The 19438-nt window shown below is 39.7% G+C and overlaps 1 protein-coding gene across 14 annotated transcripts in view; it reads left to right on the forward strand.

The window, feature by feature from the left end:
* FILIP1 (filamin A interacting protein 1) overlaps positions 1–14956 on the forward strand; it is a 126992-nt gene extending 112036 nt beyond the window's left edge. For 9 of the 14 annotated variants that reach the window (XM_071806852.1, XM_071806857.1, XM_071806853.1 and 6 more), the window contains 2 exons: positions 5315–5372; positions 9313–11175. In XM_071806852.1, coding sequence (XP_071662953.1) covers positions 5315–5372; positions 9313–9596 — 342 coding nt within the window. In that variant the 3' untranslated portion in view covers positions 9597–11175. Of the gene's footprint in view, positions 1–5314; positions 5539–8543; positions 11176–13266 lie in introns of those variants that run through there. The other 5 variants (XM_071806858.1, XM_071806860.1, XM_071806859.1 and 2 more) reach the window with 5 other exon arrangements.
* The last annotated feature ends 4482 nt before the right edge of the window (positions 14957–19438 follow it).

Here is a 19438-nt window from a genome sequence, read left to right on the forward strand (position 1 = left end):
ACAAAACTTTTTTGGTTTTTTCGGTCATCTGGCTAAAAAAGTGACTTCTTTCTTCACTTCATCCTCCCTGATTTGGGATGTAAGGAAAATAGTTCAGCCATAAGATTTACTTTATGTAATGCTTCCCTTTGTTTTTAAGGTCGCAAGTCAGATAAGCAGGGAACTTTGAACAAGCCCAACTGTGCCTTCTCCTCCCTACCCTTCTGAAAAAAAAAACCAAAACCCTGAATATTCACCATCTGTTTTGCAAATGACTACTTTACAAACGCATTTCAGTACCTCTAGTCAGAAAAAAACAAGTCATGATCATTTACTCAGTAACCCTAGAAGAAACCAACACTGATATAATTCTGAGGGTTAAGTTAATAAAATCAAAGAAGACAAACTGATACAATACTGTTTTCTTAGTTCACTGCCTTTAATTTCTTCCTTAACTCTCCTCATACAGATGCTTTGTAGAGTGTACCAATGCAGTGTCAAGCTACAAATTCTCAAATTTCTAGCTCTCATCTGTTGCTATAGCAAATTTGTGGTTACTGTTTTCATATTTGAAAACACTTAACTCTTCTTTCAATTTGAATTTATAGGGTTATGTTCAGTACTGCAGGTGAAGTTACCTTGGTACCATGGTACTTATTCCTGCATGTGTGAGCCCAAAACCAGAGACTCTGATTTCATGATGGACCATCATGATTTTTGAATCCCATGAATCCCACAGATTAACGGGTGTTATGGTTGTGTTGATTTACACTGACATACACTCTAGAGTAGCTACAGATTTATATTTCCCTGATACAAGGCCTCTTCTGAGTCTGCAATAGTTTTGATTTTAGAGAAAATGAAACCCTGACCCAAAGAACACAGCCACCTGAAGGAAAACTGGGGAGATTTTTGAGTACTTGATCAACCATAAAACAGTCAGTGACTGTTTCTCCACCGGCACTGGAACTCATTGGACCCAAATATTTTGGAGGCACTTATGTCCTGCCTGCTGCAGAAACCCAGGGCTGGCCCATGGAGCAGCTTGGCCTCATCACACCAGCGCTGCCACCCAGCCTGGCTCAGTCCCACAGGGTCCTCCATGGCAGGAGGCTGTTTGGCCAGTTGGATTGAATTCAGCATTTAACAGAACCATTGCCACTTTAATTAAACAAACACACAACCAACAACCAAACCCTAAGCTGGTAAATGCCTTTTATATGATAGCCTATGGATTTGGGTAATTACCATAGAAGTGGAAGAAATTTGGTTTGGTCCTCCTTAGCTTGATTAGAATCAAACCCACTCCCAGGAAAATACTCAGACTTCCCTAGCAGACCTAGCAGATGATTTTTTTTAATCACAGGTGGACCACTGCACAATGAAAAATTACATACAATGAGACCAGAGAATATGCAGGCCAGAATGAGCCTGAAACTGTAGCCTGGTTGTTAGTCTTGCCTTAGCACATTACCCTAAGTCCCTGTTTCCAGGACAGTTTATAGTTTACATTAAAAAACCCAAAGAATAAAAGCAAATATTCTTTGGGAAAAGAACAACTGTGATGCCTATATCCTGTGTTTTGATTTAGGCGTTACATTTGGCTATAGGATTACTGGTGAATTTTGATCATCTTTGGCTACCAGGATGGGTGTCAGTCCTGTAATTACTTCGTCCCTGTGCTCTCCACCTCCTACAAGCCTGGCATCCTCTGCTGGCTGTTTATGCTGCCAGGGTACACGGTGAATGCGGTGACGTGCAGATCTGCAGGGAGCAGAGGGAATCCCGGCTGCAGCAGAGCCAGCATGGTGGCACCGCACCAACCACGCAGGGCATCCTGTGCCCGAAGCAGCAGGCATGGCCAAAAGGCTGCAAGGTGCCAGAGCTAGCTGGGCACACGTTAAAGCTATAAGGCTGAGATCGGCATCTAAATTTAGTTCTCTGTAGGTGCCCCATATACGCTCTAAGCTTCTGTTAGAGTTACTGAAGATTCAGGGGTCAGCTCGCTCACTGGTACAGTGGTGCATGGTGCTTTGCATGCCCTGTGGCAGCTGAGGCTTGTGCATGAGACTGGGAGGTATGACATGGAGCTGGACCTTTCTGCAGGGGAAGCTGACAGGATACCTCAGATAGCACAACATGCCTCAGTGAGGGGAACTGAGTCAGTCCCCAGTCATCAGTCCCCTTGTCAGCACCGAGCCCTGTGCCCCATGGAGACTGAAGCTGATTCAGCAGAGATGCTGCTCCTGTCAGTGTGAGCTAAATCATCCACTGGGCTCCACTGACTGTATTGACTAGTCTCAAGTCCCACCCTTCAGTTGCTAAAACCCACTTCTTCAGTGTCATTTTAAGTCCTGTCAAGTAGCTTACCTAGCTTCCAGCTGCTTTATCAGAGGTTGTGGGTCTCCTTGGGTCCTCTGTCTTATCTACCAGCCCTGCGCAGACAGCTTGAGTAGCCCAGGGCATTAAAATTACACTAAATATCTGTGTTAACCACTGAAATGGACCATTACCATCCAGGGCAAGGTGGTCCCTGATATGACTGGGAGCAAGTGCTGAAAATGCGCCTTTGTTATTAAAATATTCCAAAAGTGAACGTGTGCACGAAAGTACTCATTTTGTGTATCAATAAAAAATGCACTAAGCAGGATCTGTTATAAACCATAAAAACATGCTAAGTATTCTGTACATTCAAATTGCTTTTCTTCCTTTAATGGGACTGTCCACCCTTACTGCAACCTCACTGCTTAATATACTTGCAGTGTCTGCAGTGAGCGCTGATTATCGACCTAACCAGCTTAGTGGCTGCATGTTATTTATCTCACTCTCAGTAATGTATATACTAATCTCACTCTGGCCCCCGTGGGTAGCTCCAGCACCACGTACTGCCAGCTCAGAGCCAGCCAGCCAGCATCACTCCGTGTCCCACATCTCGGGAACTCTGTGCTGGCTGCCTGGAGTTGTGCTGGTTGGAGCCACATTCCTGTATCAACCAGATGACAGCAGCCTGCAAACAGAGCTGGAGGGAATTGCTGAGAGCTTGCTTCTTGGAAGAAATGACCGAGAGACAGAAGGACATGTGGGTTCTCTGCCATAGACACTACAGATGCGTACCAGAGAGTGTCCCCTGCCTGTGTACCCCGTCACTCTCCCCAAAGGGGACTGCTTGCTGAAGAGCCACCTTTGTGCCATTTGTGGTGGCTTAGCCAACAAAAAATGCTTTTGCAGCTGCCGGTGAAGCAGGCATTAACTTCCATATGACCAACATGTTAGTGTGCCATAAGGAAGGCAACTAAGACATTTAAAGCAAGTTAGAGTGCTTTTCAAAGTCCTTTTGAGTGATTTAAGCTTGAAATGGGTAACTTGAAAGCACCCAAATCCTTAGTTAATAATTTACATGTGAATCAAGCTGAAGAAATGCCTGAGATTCCAGCTACTTCATTTGATTGCCTCATGTTTACACACTGTGGAGCTCTTTCAGGGAGTACAAGATGTTTGTCATTTGGTTCCCTGGGATGTTGACATATTTTCCAAGGCTGCTGGAATGCATTTGCATGTTTTGCCCTACAGAATTGTATGGGCCTAACTTGTTTTGACATCTACATGTGAGTTCCATATTAGCCTTTAGACTGCTATTGTAAATGTTGCTTTTAGTTATTGAAAATGGCTTCCTTCCTGCCAGGCAGACAGCATTCAAGTTTTCCAATTGTGATTTTTTTTTGGTGTACACATGTGGGTTTGAACTGTTCTTAGAAGATTAAGGAATGGTTTTCCTTTGAATACTCAGGATGCAGACAGAAGGCTCTGATGCTACTGGCTGGAAATCCTTCGAGAGAGAAAAATGCTTCTTCATGGAGCATTTTGTAATTAGCATTTTTAAGTAAATTTGCAAATACATATTGCAGTCCACATGATCCCCTAATTCAACCTATTTCAGCAGTTTAGTTTTATTTTGCTTGTATGTCATAAGTTGTAGAATTTAGTCATTTAGCAGATGGGTCTAGCTAGGATTCCAGGATCTCATGAAAAGTGTTCTCTTTTGTGAGATGAAAGTCTTTGTCCATTATCTGAACAGAAAAAAGTCACATGTGAAATTCAGCTGAGACACTGAAGTTGTGCCCATTAGCATTTATTTCTGTATTGCATGCTGCAGAAGGTAAAATACATTTTCCTTTCAGAATTGTCATGGTATTTTCATTAGGTCATGGTCCATGAGGGGTATCTTCCAGTTTTGGCCTTGCAGAGTATGTGCAATATTATCTGGCCAATGGATACAGAAAATACCAGTTGACCCTTTTGGATCTTTTTTGTCCTGTGCAAGTACTCCTTGTGCACTGACACAGCGGGATTCAGTTGCCTAGACGTATGTACTGATGGGCATTTTCGAAGCTACAGGATATCCGGCCTGGCCCCCAGCTGGTGCTCCAGAAGGGCACAGATCCCTGGTAGGAGCCATATTGGGTCTGCCAGTCGTGTGCTTGGGTCCTCAGCCACTGAGGCAGTTTCTATTTTTTGTTTTCACTCTGAAGTCCTCAAACTTGAGGATAAATGTGCTTGTTAGGCTGTTGTCCAGGGCAGCAGACTGGAAGAGACAGTAAAATGACCATCACTACGCTGCTTTGAGGCGTCCCTGGAAAACTGGGCTGCCTGCTTCATCCTCACCAGAGTTCACTAAGCTGTGGGTAGGGCTTGGAGGAGGAGAGCCCTCTCCCATGTCCCTCCTTCTAGAGCTGCACGAAAAGGAAACCCAAATCTTTGCTCTCTCTTTCTCCCAGCCCCTTGCACTTCCCAGTGCAGAAAATAGAGGCCCCAGCCATGGCCTGAGCGTACTTTGGGAAGCAAAGTTCAGTTTTATCTATAGTGCTGAGAAATCTTGCTCATCTCTGAAAATATGGCACTTAGTCTGGGTTCAGCATTAGCCTCACGTGGCCAGACTTTTTTGATGGCATGTGCTAGTCTCTGTACAAGATGCTAATATTGTACCTGTCTGACATCTAAGCCAGCGCTTTGGTAGCCTCTCAGGCCACCCTGCACTGTGTCATGCTGTGGAATTAGAATTTTGCAGGGATTCCCATCCCTATCATATCCTGATCCAAAACACTGGACCTCAGCTGTGGGAAACTTGTTTGATGCTGACTTTGTACCTCTGGCCCTACTGTAGCAGCATTTACTACAGCCAGGTTTCAAAGGTGAACATTAATTTGCCAGTAAATATGATCTGGGACATTGTTGCTGGAGAGGTAAATGAAGAGCCAATGAAAAGTATAAGATGAACATAAATGAGAAGAAAAAGTCCTCTGTTCGTGTAAATTCTCTCTGTCTCTCTATTTTGCAGACAGGACAGGATGGGTCATCCCTGAGACCTGCACCCACCCGCATTCCTGTGTCAAAAGGTATGAAAGCAGGAAAGCCAGTAGTGGCAGCCCCAGGAGCAGGAAATGTGACAAAATTCGAGCCTCGTGCCGAGACTCAGTCTATGAAAATAGAACTGAAGAAATCTTCAGCCAGCAGCTCTTCCTCCCTGGGCGGGGGTCAGGGCTGATGGCGGTGGCTCAGGGGGTATGTTCTGCAGGTTTTACTGCTACCATGGAAGTCAGACCCCAGTCTGTGTAGTTCCTCACGTTTGCCCGTACTAATGGAGTTCTGCAGCCATCACTCACAACAAACTAATAAGTGTGTGCACTGACTACTCAAGTAACAACATCCTTTTGCTTTCTTACTGAACTTAAAAAAAAAAATTGGCCATCAAAAAATCAGTAGTGCGCCAGGAAAATTTTCAGCTTGGGAAGTAAGGATGGGGCAACTGCACTAGGTTATTAATCTAGCCCAGGGTTTCTTATTGATAGACTTGATCACTTTTTAATAGATGGAAGGAGGTTTATTCACTTCTACCTTAACCAGCTCTTCCACCTTAACGGATCACTTTCCACCTTTGCCACTGCATGGGACACTGCCTGTGATCACATTTTGTGAGATGCCACATGTCCTAGGGAAGCAATGCCAGGAGACAGCACACTTGGGGCCCTTTTTTAATGAGAGCTCATACCTCAGGTTTGGGAGGGAGGGGAAGGGAGAAAGGATGGGCACTGTGTGACCAGCCATCTATCTAGGAGTCTCCCATCCAAATCAGTGTTTCTCAGTGGTGAGCTGCTTTCTTAAAGCAGTTAAAAATTCCAAGGGGTAGGGAGGTTGCACAGTGTTAGGCAGCACCAGTAGTAAGCAGCAGGTTACTTCTTACAAAGGGGGTTAAGGCTTGTAGATAGTAGTTACAGCCAGGTCTCTGACTTACACACACTGGGTTACTGCCAGCTCAGGGGTCAGATGAAGGCAAGTGAGCCAAAGGGTGTTTAGTCTTTAGAAAAAGCTTAAGAAACATTGATCTGGCTAAAATCAATACAGTCCATTTGTGCCTGCTCCAAAGACTGCTAAAGGCTATGAAGCAAATCACTCCATTGAGTTCACTACATTTGCAGTTTTCCTGATGGGATGGACTTGTGCTATATATAATCCTTAGTTGCCAAGCATCCTTGTTTCTTAGAGGGGAAATAAACACAGACTGCTGGTGGCAGAAATTGCTATCTAAAGGCACAGCTCAGGTACAGACAGTGAAAGAGATAGGATTTAGTATGGAAATTACTCTCAATTCTCAGTCATTTGAAATAATTTGTCTTAAATACAGATCACCTCACAATACCATGGAGATGAATCATTTTTCCTTCCCTCTTTGTGATTTCCTCATTTATATGTTTGCACTTTTAAGCATGTTTTAAGGAGTTGTTCCAGCATGGAAATGGTGTGGATGCTGATGATTGTTATGATGGTTTATTTAATAACAGTAAAATTATTAAAGAGCATTTCCATTAAGCGATCCATTTCCACAGACAAAAGTCACAGCCAAAAGAGATGGAGCTGAGCAGACCAATAAATGTGGGTTTTAAAGCTTATATAATACCTCAACCACCACAGCAAGCTGTAAAGGACCAAGTGGTTAGGAATAGCTTTCAGAAGGCAAGACAGGAAGACCACCAATAAATAGGAAATACAATTCACAGAAAATAAAATGCACCAGTGGCTGAAATATTAAATGGCTTTCTGTTTGGGAGAGGAGATTTGATGGAAGAATCTGCCCCAGAAGTTCAGCAAAATTCTATTAAATCCAAGCAATGTTTAGTCTTCAGTCTGCACTTTGCATTGCTCTCCAATTTAAGATCCAGATATGGCCATTATCCCAGCGTGAAGCTGGCATTTTATTATTCATATGAAGGACATTTTGTCTGTTGTGTATAAGCTGTGGCCACATCAGAAAATAAGTAGGTTTCAATTTTTACACATGTAGCACTGCAGTACCTCTTAATTTTAAAGTTCTGATTAATATGACATCTGAAAATCAGATTTGTATTAGCAGCATTTTTCATAACACTCTATTCCCAATATTTCAGATAAAACTTGGAAACTGGAATTAGCGAGCAATGTGAGTTACTATGCCAGAAATACATCAGATCCACTTAATTAATTATTATCACTTAACAGCCTCAATTTGTCGATAAATTGTTGCCAAGATCTTACTGTTCTTATTGTAACATAGACTTTTGAGCAGATATTTGAAGAAAACACATTATTAGGAGCTTTTTGCTGGATATTTACTCTAAGTACTGGCACTGAAGCAAGTCTTCAGGTCAAAACAGTCATTTAAATAATATTGTGAACATGAGCCCCAAGCTAATGTGGCTTGATACAGTGATGAACTACAGCTGCCTCATGCCTTCTTTTTCAGATACTTGTTTCAAATAAACTTAGTTCCTTAGTTAACTGTTGCTATATCCAAGGCAAAATTCTCTGTGTGTCCATGGTTGAAAAAATTGCTTTTCTTGAGATCTGAGAAACTAATTCACCTAAAGAAACAAGCCAGCCTTACAGTACCTGAAATCCAGGACACACATTAGCACAAATGAACAAGAACTGCAGGCTCAAGCTCGATATGACTCTTGTGGAGTCCGTAGGATTTCATGAGATGGACTCAAGAAATTCCAGGCAGGTCAGACCAAGAATTCTGTTGTTTTTCCCAGGGGCAGCACAACAAAAAGAAACTTCTGCTCCATAGCAGAAGCCAAACAACTTGGAATCAGGCAACTGGTTTAATTGTTAGCTAAAAATAGGTATTTAGTTGTACTCATCATTTTTGACATCTGTTTTAAGTGACCTGAGAGTCTTGTTTCTTAAAACTAGAATAAGGGTAAGATGAAGAAAAAAGAAAGCCTATAGTTCAGAAGTCTTAAAAGTTGAAGCATAACTGTCTCTATTATATTGGAATTTCCTCTGAATCTGAAGACAGTTATGTTGAGTGACTGCAATAAGATTCTCCATTCAGTAGGTCAGCTCCAGAAGGCAATTTAGACAACGAAGTCTAAAGACAGTTCCTAACCCCCAGAGGCATCCTGAAGATCTTCTTGAAGTTCTTCCACTGCCTTTGTTTAGTCAGTGTTTCAGCTGTGACTTAAATAGCACTGCAGCCTTTAAACCTAATCAAGATGCGTAATCTAGATATTCTTGTATTTCCTCTACAGACTTTAAGTCAAGCCACAATTTCATGGTCACTTAAAGTCAGGATGTAACCCCGCACTGGAGTCAAAAGCTGTAGTTCTGTCTTTGTCACCTCCAGCCAAGAAAGTCCTCACTTCCATGTGGTTGTCCCTTGAGCTGGCACGAGTGTTTGAACTTAACTGGGGAACTGATCTGAACTAAGAGAAATCTGGCAAAAACCATAAAGGTTAGTTTAACATAGCTTAGTTCCAGGCTCTCAGGCCAGAAAAAGAAAGGAGGAAGGCACAGGAAACCAGTGACTATTTTAAAGTAATTGTGGAATCACAAATGTCTCCTAATAGATAAAATACCACACAAATGTAGGGGTAGTGCTGCTTATTTTAAAAAGCTTTCGATTGAAATCTTTCTTCAAAGGTAGGAGATGAGTCCCTGTTCTCACCAGCAGCTGAGGAGACTCAAATCCATGTCAGCTCCAACTAGGTTCACCAGTGGCACTAACAGACAGCTGAGGGGGAAGAAGGTGGTGTTATTCCTTCCTGCAAAGATTCTGCACGGAGGGCTTCAGTATTCACTAAGCAGAGAGTGGTTGAGTGCTCAGGATATTGAACAAGGAGAAGGGAGAGCCTCTGGCTTCTGGTCCCTGTTCCAAAGGCTGCGTTTGAGCCTGGCCTTCTGTGAAAAAATTGCTTATAAAATGAAGTGCCTGTATTCATCCATCTCTCCATCTGCCCTTGATTGATGAATAACGTTGAACACATCAACCAATTTCAACCAAATCTGACAATGCAATAGGAGTCTCCACAATAAGAATACGAAGTTCCTCCAGTTTAATGGAAAGGGTGACAGAGAAGAGGAGCAAGACTTCAGCAGTGCCCCACTGTGTGGAAGAATGTAGCATGAGCTCATCTTCATACAACGTCAAAGAACACAAGGCAGTGATGTCAGAAATACCAAAAGGACAAGATTTGCTCAGACCTCAGATTCTACTAGGCACCAAAGAGTCCAACTCTGATACACCACTTCGCAGGACAATATTAAGGTCTTTATTTACAGGGTTTCTTGTGTATTCTACATGACTGGATTACAATGCAGAGAACAAACCTTCCTCTGCCCAGATGATGATCCAGAATGACTCATACTCATGCTTTCTCTCTCTTACCTTTTTCTCTGTATTGATTTTTGGTTTGGTTTGGTTTTAATGAAGTGGAAGAACTGTTTCAGTAGCAAAATGGCACTCAACTCAGAGTACTAAGGATAGTTACAGTGCTTCATCAGGAACTGAGCTGGCTGAGAACCAATTTTCATATTTTTGGTAGGTTTCAATGTCAGCTGGAGAGATGCCCCATTCTGGCTGGCTGAGTGGCCATATAGCAGTTGTGATAACTTAAGACCAGGGATGGGAACATATGGCTTAGGAAAGCAGTAAGGTGGAGGAGTGGAAGAGCAGGAAAAACGTCAACCCATTTGTGAGCAGCACATATGGACTGAGAAGGTGCACCCTCAGTTCTCCAGATGTGATACAAAATTTTGTTCCTAGTAAGTTTTCCACTGTGTTCCTTAGATTAGATCCCATCACCTGCATTACTGTTTTATGTGAGTATTGCTAATGTAGTCATTAGCAGAGAAATACATTTGAATAAGTGTGACTGAAAATGAAGGAGCACAGAACCTCAGCCCAAATGCCTGGGAGATTTGTCTCAGGTTGGTAAACATGCCAAGTAAATAACAGAAGAAAAACAGAGATTATGATTTATGTTGCCCACCTTTATTTCCTTTCATGACACCTATTAGTGCGATTAAAAAACAAAAAACAAAAAAAACCCAAACAAGTAACACTTTGTGACTCTCCTGAATGTGCCCATAACACCTCAGACCACTTGCAGCACATAGTAATTAGCATCATGTGAGTAATCTCTAAAGTCACGTTAACATGTTGATTCATGCCCATTGGATGCCAAGTCATATGGTACTGCCTGAAATATGCTACACTTTTTAAAACCTGCTCCATATTTATATGAATGTTAAGTAATTCTGATCAGATGTGGAAGAGCATGTCTTTAAAGGGAGTAAGCTACCGTCCTGCTGGGTTTCAGGTGCTTGGCATAAGCTGCAACAGACAATCTTCTGACCAATTATATGTTCCCATCATACATCAGTGCCCAATTTCACTGAGTTGCTTAGAAACCTGTAGTTTACTGGCAGGAGTTTCTGTGAGCTCATCTTTCGAACTTGCTTTCATTTAGGGGAATGTTTTTCTCCGCTACATCAGTATGAGTTATCCTCTTTCCCTTGATTTTTCCTGAGCTCTCTCAGGCAAAACTATATGCAACATTTCTCATTATAAACGTTAACTTCACTTTGAATCTTACTCCCCACACACTGCGTTTACTTGGCTTTTTGGAAGATGCAATCACGGTTAGCCATTCTCAGGTGCAGAGCTATCAGGTCTCAGAGTCAGGTATGAATCACTCTGATATGAATGGTTCTTCACTTTAAAAACTGTTTTCAGGATTTTTAAAATAGAAATACTGATGTATAATTATCTTCTCTTGCTTGGGTGTGTGTTGTCTGTGGTATATACATTTTTGTATTATCTGGTGTTATTTGTTTGTATATATTATAAGGAGAAATTAAACTTCATATGTTAAAATGTCAGTTGATGTGCTTCATTATATGAACTGCTATTTTCCATAGGCCAGCCATTAATGATGTGTTTCCCGGAGAAGTTCTGATTTACAACAATGGGACTGAAAGCAGAATTAACAGCTTTACATTATCTTCATTTTCTTTTCCTATCATTACAACAAATTGTTTTATTTAAGTGAATTCATAGCTCCTTGAAATATTCACATCTATAACCCTAGAAAAGTTTATGTAATCCTGTCCTACAGATATAATCATATCCCTACAGGGAGTGGTCCAACAGACTTCTGACAAAATCTGCCCTACTATAATTTTAGCTTAATAGCTGCTTAGACATCTCTTTTATTAACCAGAGTGTGTGTGTTTAATTTATATTTATATATATATATAAGCATTTCAAATACAAACTGATAAACAAACTAAGAATATACATCTATGTGTGTGAGAAATGAATGAACAAATGAACACTAGGAGTAGAAATTATTTGATTTTTTAATTATTTCTCCTTTTCTGCCTGATTGTTATATTTGGTCTGTAGGAAGAAGACTGATTCAGAAACCTTTGTAGTTTTGCTGTTCATTCAGTGACTGAGTTTTTGCAGGGAGCATATTTTTCTGCTATCCATTTAGTCTTTAGAATTTTTGTATCTAAACTCCATATTCATATATAATATGCATAGTGAATATTTTAAAAAAAAAGTTCCATATAGCGTTTGAGTGACTCCCATCAAAGTTAATAGGAGACTTTGCCTGAGGTTACAATCTGATATTAAGCAGCTTTTTACATCATATACCGCAAGAGTTTGAAGTTAGAGAAGAGCACTGGCTGTAAGGTAAAATCCTACTGTAGTTTGTGGTTCTTTCACATTAATTGCTCATATTTGGGAGAACTGGTATATGTAATTTATTGAAAATCATTTGTTATTGATGAGTCATATGGAAAAGAAATACTTTCTACTTGGGAAATTCTGTTATTTCATATACCTTGACACATCTTCTCGAATGTTGCCTTAGCCCTGCTTTTTCTGATTCACCACATGTGAAAAGCATCATTGGAATCTGCCATCTAGTGGCAAAGTTCTGAGTTCTGACATTGAGCACATGGAAAACATTTCAATTTTTCTTTCTTAAAAATGTAACTTAATAAAACCTCTTGCAGATATCAGTTAAAAAGCAAAGAAAGGCAGAAGTCAATAAAAATGTAAAAGGGAATAATTATATAATTAGTGTTATTAATTTGGTCGTGTAAATTTTGAGAAGACTTCAGACTCTTAAGAAGGAATCTTAAGAAAAATAAGTTCAAATCAGAAACTGAGTATTTCTGAAAATGTATTATTGTATGTTTCTAGTTTGCATTGGTACCGTTACATTATTTGAAATGCATAAAATACACCTGTTCAAATGAAAATGTCATTGATAGCTAAATTGTTATATTAAAAAAGTTGCCTGTGAGAGCACTGTATATAGATATGTGTGAGAACAGAAGACCGGGTCATTAGTATTTCAGCAGAGTCCAGACATGAATCAGCGTCAGGGATCTCCTGCATTACACACAGGGCAAAGTTAAACCTAGACTTTCAAAGACAACACCAACACATAGTTCAGCATACTGTGACTGGAATTTATCCCCATTAATGTCAGTGGCAAAATTCAAGCAGACTTGCTGAATTTTGTTTCTAAGTTGTTAAGTTTCTAAGCCAAATTTAAATTAAAAACGAGAAATTACCCCATACCTCGTCCACATCCCCATTTCAGAATTGACAGGAGATTTATGATTCATTTGCTTAGACAGGATACAAGAAACTCAACTCTGAGTCTTCTTCTACCTCATTCTGGTGTGGGACTGGAACCTTGGTGTCCCTGTGGTTTGATCCAAAAGATGGTCTTGATATGGAGGTGGAAGCTGAGGGCCTCTGAGCCCTTGCCTGGTACTAGTTTAGTTTCCCTTCGTAGCATTAGCCAGGACAGTTTCAGTCAACCAATGTGTAAGTCTGTGAGACATTTCCAGAAGAAAAATGCTTTGCGCTGCCATTGTAATTGTTCTTTAAAGTAACTTGTACTTGCAGTCGCATAAAACCACATGTTTTGCTCTCTTTTCTTCTAGAGAGTGTCATCATTCACCAGTTACGCATGAACTCTAGATGAGTTCCCGCTGTACGCGCTGTGTGCACTACTCGCCTTGCCAGTCGGATGGGTCACTGTCGCAGCTCTTCGCCATCAACACCAGGGTCACTTGTGCTACTGATTAGTCATGGAAGTATTTATTGCATCAATTAGATTTTATATATATTTTCTTGGTAGAGCTTTAAGAATGAAGGGCTTTGCTGATATTTTGAAAGTACATAAAGAGAATCAGTCTTTCTGCCAGCTGAATTTCACTTTTATTTGCAAAGCCTAAGGCACATGCTTGATTTTGTTTGATGTTTGCCGTATAATTTATTTTTATAATACACTTTGTAAAGTAACTGTCCCAAAGTTGCAATTCCTGTTGTCCATGGCGCATTTATTTGTAGAATACACTGTCAAATTCGCAATTTGATATTTTTGTAACAGCGAGTATGTAAAGAAAGAAAAAAATTAACTACAGCAATGTTTTGTGTTTAAATAGAAAAATATTCAGCACATTTTTTGCCACCATGAGATTCTGTGAGACTAAAGACTCTGAAGACTGCTGTATGGAATTTGTACTTTTCCAGAATATTTCTTGCACTGTGTGATGGTTTGGCATAAAATTAAGTATTAAAGTCCAATGCCTTGAAATACAACCAGATTTACTAATTTTAAACAATGTAAGCCAGTTTTTAAAGCTGTGATTTTTTTTTCTATATAATGTATGTTTTTACTTCTTCCTGTACCAAAAAAAATGATTTTCATTACACTGTAACTAATAAATTTTCACAACTATGCAAATGTAATCAAGTGTTTGAATTTGAACTCTAATTTCCTCAGGTTGACAGTAGTCATTTATGTATTTGTTTATAGGGACAGAATGTTTGGCTTTGGAAGTTCCTTTTTGTGACTGGTATCTCCCTGCGGTATCATGGTGATGTACATAGTAAAACTGATTCAGAAAGGGATCTATCACCAAGCCATTAATGACCTAACAGTTCCTAACCTTGCACTTCCACCACGTTGGCAGATACGCCTGATTGGTACAGTCAGAATATTTAGTCTAGGACTAACACGATGGTATAAATGAGATGCCATGCACTCTGCCATACGCTGAAGGGCGCATTTTACACTGGTAGCTGTAGCTTTTCAAATAGAATCCAGAGAGGTCTGCGGCAGCTATTTGTAAAATGATTTTTTAACTATTTATATATAAAGCTGGATACAACCTGGGCAGGGTGTTTTTTTCTTATGCATTTCAAAATGAACTATTTTTAGTCTAAGTCATTGGCATATGTTTAAAATACTGCAGATTTTTTTAATTGCAGAAGCTACTGGGAGAATTTGATTTTTGGAAGGGAAAACAGTGTTGCTTGCAGGAGATATGCAGTGGGACACCAGCAAGAGTGTATTAACTCAGCATCCCACGGAGATGAGGCCAGTTCATCTTTGAAGTTGTAATAACCCACTGCTATGTAGTCAATTTGATCTTCATGGTTTAGTTCGCTTGCCAGCCGTGGGAGCTGTTTTTTTCTTCTAGATGTGAGTTCTGCAGCAAATGCTGACATTGTAGGGAGGCAGGATATTCTGGGACCTGTATAAACTTTATTGGAGTTGATCTGCATTGTAAAGAGTTTGCTAATACAGCTGAGTAATCAAAATAAATGCTGCTTATCCTTGCAAAAGAGTCTTTCTGTTGATAGAGTTTATACTTCAGCTGGTACAGCCAGTTACACCCAGTGTTTTGAGTGTGGGTTGGTTTTTTTTTTGTTGTGGGTCTTTTTTTTTTTTTCTTATTTTGTTGTTGTTTGTTGTTTTGTTGTTGTTGGTTGGTTGGTGGTTTGTCTTTTTTTTTTTTTTTTCCTTTTTATGGCAGACTATGTAGTTGTGTCTCTAGATCATACTTTAGGTTATCAAGAATTCCAATTCAATTTCCGGCTTTCAGAGAGTAATACAGCTGAGGTGAATAAAGTTTAGCATGTGCCACATTTCAATTTAACTGTGCTATAGAATGAACATTGTGATGACCCACATCTTCTATTTTCAAAGCACTACTTGGGAATCAAAACCTACCCATGTTAAGAATTACATTGAGCTCATCTGGAATGATATTGGCAACCATTTGAAAGCAACAGTGATACACCTGAAATAAACTTCATCTTTTAAATATGAGTAAGACATAGGTAAAATCTTATTCTGAAGTTGAGTCTAGATTTAAAAGGTCCAAATCAAAGCAGAAAATATGTTTCCTTGCCTAGATTTTAATAAAAAGCCAATTCAGTACGAGTGTATGTATAAGTTGTCCCCTTTTGGTTTATGATTCCTAAACAAATATATAAACATTTATGGTTTCACAAATACATTAAGTTTTTAAGCTTTACAAAATAAAGGTTTGTTTAAAGCATAAATACAGTTGTGGTGTATTTGAAATAATTTAGACTTTAAAATGTTTTTTATTAACTGTAGCACTTAGGAGTAGGAGACTGGTGACACTACTCATAAAACTCCATGGTGATATACACTGTTTCGTTACTGATGTTGGTTTATGCAGGTAGAATAATAAATTCTGATCTGACATCTGGTAAGGAGCTTAAGTATTTCATAGAAATGCCTGGAGGGTGAAGCTCATGTGTGCAAATGTTGTATTTAATCTTTGATGTATTTGTGCTCCTGGTCAATTTTTGTACATTACCTAATTTGGATTCTAATCTAAAATAAGTAAAGAAAGTGCATTAGCCACATAATTAGCCTGTACTTGGGGGACACTCAGGAAGAAATCTATTAATAGAGACTAAAGATGCGATTAATTTCTACAAGTGCTTTCAGAATTGGACAATGTAGACACTACCTTGGGCTATAGATATCAGTAGCTTTTAAGCAACTGAAAGCCAGTGAAAGATCTACTTTTCTCTTCAAGATCTCTTACTATCTGAAGAGGGCGGAAAGACCTGTGTTAGTATAATTATAGGCAATGAAATATGATATTTCGATCTGTTAAAAAAACCGCTTTGATTTCTAGACAAAATCTCTCTACAGCCAGTGAGTTTTCCTTTTGCCTCATTGTGAAACATAATTACACCAAAGAAGACAGAAAACTGCCCATTTTGTAGTTTAGTGCCCATCTCCAGTGTAGAAAACAAGATATAAAATTAAGGTTACTGCCCTGACTGCTCCACCTCTTAATATGAATGGCTGGGTTTTATTTCTTCTTCTGAACAGTAACATTTAAGTTGAAAACTTCATATTTAATGCTTTAAGTTATGTATATTTGCTCCCTTACATACTCTATTTGGCAGTTAATGCATTTTATTTGTGTCACTTGTTCTAAATATTAGGGGTTTCAATCACATAATATTTTATTTCTTTTTTGAAGTATTTATTATTTACATCTTTCCTAGAAATAAGTGTACAATAGGATAGGGTAAGTGCCAGAAGAAGATAATTTTGAGGGCTTCATGGAATACAATTAACAAGTAAATGCTGATTGGCCGTCTTTTGGATTAAGGAAAATAGATTAATTTTTTTACATTTTTAAGGCTCATTTTAGACCTCTGAAATCAGGCTTCAGTATTCAAATTATTTTTTGGTATTTTTATGATTTATTTTTAGGTAGTCTGATACATATTTGCTCCCTCCTTACCTTAAAAATGTAACATACTGAGGCCTTGACTACGTAATACATCGGTGTAGCATTCATTACTAGGTGAATGCCTAATAAATCAGTTTGCCATTCCACGTATTCAAAAAGGAAAATTATAAATTTATGTTTCAATATGTATTTTTCTTCCTTTCTTTTTTCTATACCTATTTGTCTTATAACTTAACACAAACCAATGTGAAGTGCACTGCATCACACAGCACCTCATTGTAAAACTTCATGAACATGAAATTTGTTGTTTGCCCCTGCCGTGATATAATTGAGTTTGCTGTAGCGTAAAACTGTGAAATAATATCCAACCAAGACCTTAGCTTACTGGTCAAAAAGGAAAGCAAATATATTGAAGTATTTATGCTGATATTCTTTATTTCTATAAAGAATGAAAGATATACCCTATGATTGCATCTAGTTACGCTACTGAGGATATAATTATTTTGATAAAAAGAAAACTCATGCTTCTAATTAACCTAGTTGTTACAGTGCAAAGTGCATGTGTAGGCTGAGCTTGTAAACAAACACACAGCTTTAGACACAAGTAGTTGAAAAGTGAGAGCTGTAACTGGCTAATAATAGTGGATCTGGTCTGTATGGTATGTTAAATAGTTTTTCTGTTTCCCATCCTGCAGAATGGCAAGCAGAGATTTGTTTGGACACCTTGCTTCAGTTGTTGCTTTCTCAAGATCTGGTCAGCAGTACTGATCCTCGCATCAGGACTTGGCTACAAGGATGTAGACCATACCACACCGTGTTAAATTTGCCCAGTTCAAAATCAGACAGCATCTGATTCCACTGCGGTGGAAATGAGGAAGTTCTTCTGTTCTCTTCTTTTTCCACATGTCCATTTATCCGGGGTTTTTGCAGCTATGGTTATATTAGCATGCCATTTGATACAAATGGAGCAGATCAGCACATGAAAGTTCTGGGGCTCTTTCAAGTCTCCATTGGTCATAGTTTGAGGTTTTCCTGGGCTGGATTTAGTCTGGCCCTCTGGGTGAGATGTCTCCTCTTTTTGAAAGAAAACTTTCACATCCACCTGTGTTTGCTTGACTGAGTGCCCCTCTGCAAGATCCTCTACGAAGCAGCATGCTGTTCTCCTGCCCATTTCACACAAATGACAGTACTACATCAGTGATCCACTACCATGGCCCACAGCATCACTACTGTGGCTGTTCCCCAACAGCTGACAGAGCCCGTGCCCAGCTTAACCACTGCAGAGCAGTTTCCCCCACAAATTGAACATGCCCTTTCTTGTCAGTTCTCTCATACCTGGCAGCATGAGGTTCCCAGCTTCCCAGTGTTGCCCCTCAGTTAGCCTGCTACTGGAGAAATGTCTTGCCACCTCACAGCACAGGTTTCTAAGCAGCCTCATTCCCTTGGGATCCTAGGCTGCACCTCACTGTGAGGCTGTGGGACTAAAAATTACTTGAGCTGAAGCTGGTAATTGAAAACAAAAGCTAATAAAGAAAAGGGTGACAAAAGGGATAAGGGGCTTAGCTAGGGGGAATGATGGCAAAAAGTAAGGCCCACAAGATAATGGAAAGGATAAATTAAAAATGTAGTTTTAGCACAGATGCTGCAAGGATTACAAGTAATTGTTGAACCCTATACATTTAGGCACCAAATTAATTATTAAAATTTTCATGCTTAAGTGTCCCTATTTCCTATACTGTCTGCTAAGAGGGGTTGGTCTGCAGCCACAGAGACCACATTTGCACAGGTCATTTGCTCCCCCCAGTGGTCTTTATTAATACTTTGGATTGTTCAGAGAACTGAAAAACATTTATTTTAGGGAAACTGTTCCACAGGCAGCTGAAAAGTCTTACACTGGATTACATGCTTCTAAAATTATTTAATTAAATAGTTTTAATTATTTTTTTCCTAAGAATCAAGCAAATACATAAATACTTGCACGAAAGTGGATTTTGGCTACACTCTACATAGGAAGGACAATACTGTCCTCACAAAACTAACTTTAATGTAGAAGTGCCAATACAGTGAGAAATATGGACATTGTTGCATCGGTTTGAGGAAAGCTCAATAAAGCAAGTATTCTGGGATACAAATACACATCACCACACTGCTTTTCACAAGGTGACTATTTAGAGAATAGAAACTGGATTAGCTCCTAAGGGGAATAAAAAGGAACAACTCTGACAGCACAGTCCCACACAGTTCCTGACAACAGAGCAGGAATACAGCGGAAAACAACTCCCAAAAGTGACGGTTTGTATTAATAGCTTCATTAAAGCTCTTTCAGCTTCGCTGAGAAATCACAGAAAGTTAGGGATTGGAAGGGACCTTGAAAGATCATCTAGTCCAAACCCTCCGCCGGAGCAGGAACACCTAGAGGAGGTTACGCAGGAAGGTGTCCAGCTAGGTTTTGAATGTCTCCAGAGGAGACTCCGCAACCTCCCTGGGCAACCTGTTCCAGTGCTCTGTCACCCTTACTGAGAAGTTGTTTCTTCTCATATTTAAGTGGAACCTCCTGTGTTCCAGTTTGTACCCATTG

Source organism: Patagioenas fasciata, chromosome 3, assembly GCF_037038585.1.
Source record: "Patagioenas fasciata isolate bPatFas1 chromosome 3, bPatFas1.hap1, whole genome shotgun sequence".
In the NCBI taxonomy this organism is placed as follows: Eukaryota; Metazoa; Chordata; class Aves; order Columbiformes; family Columbidae; genus Patagioenas; species Patagioenas fasciata.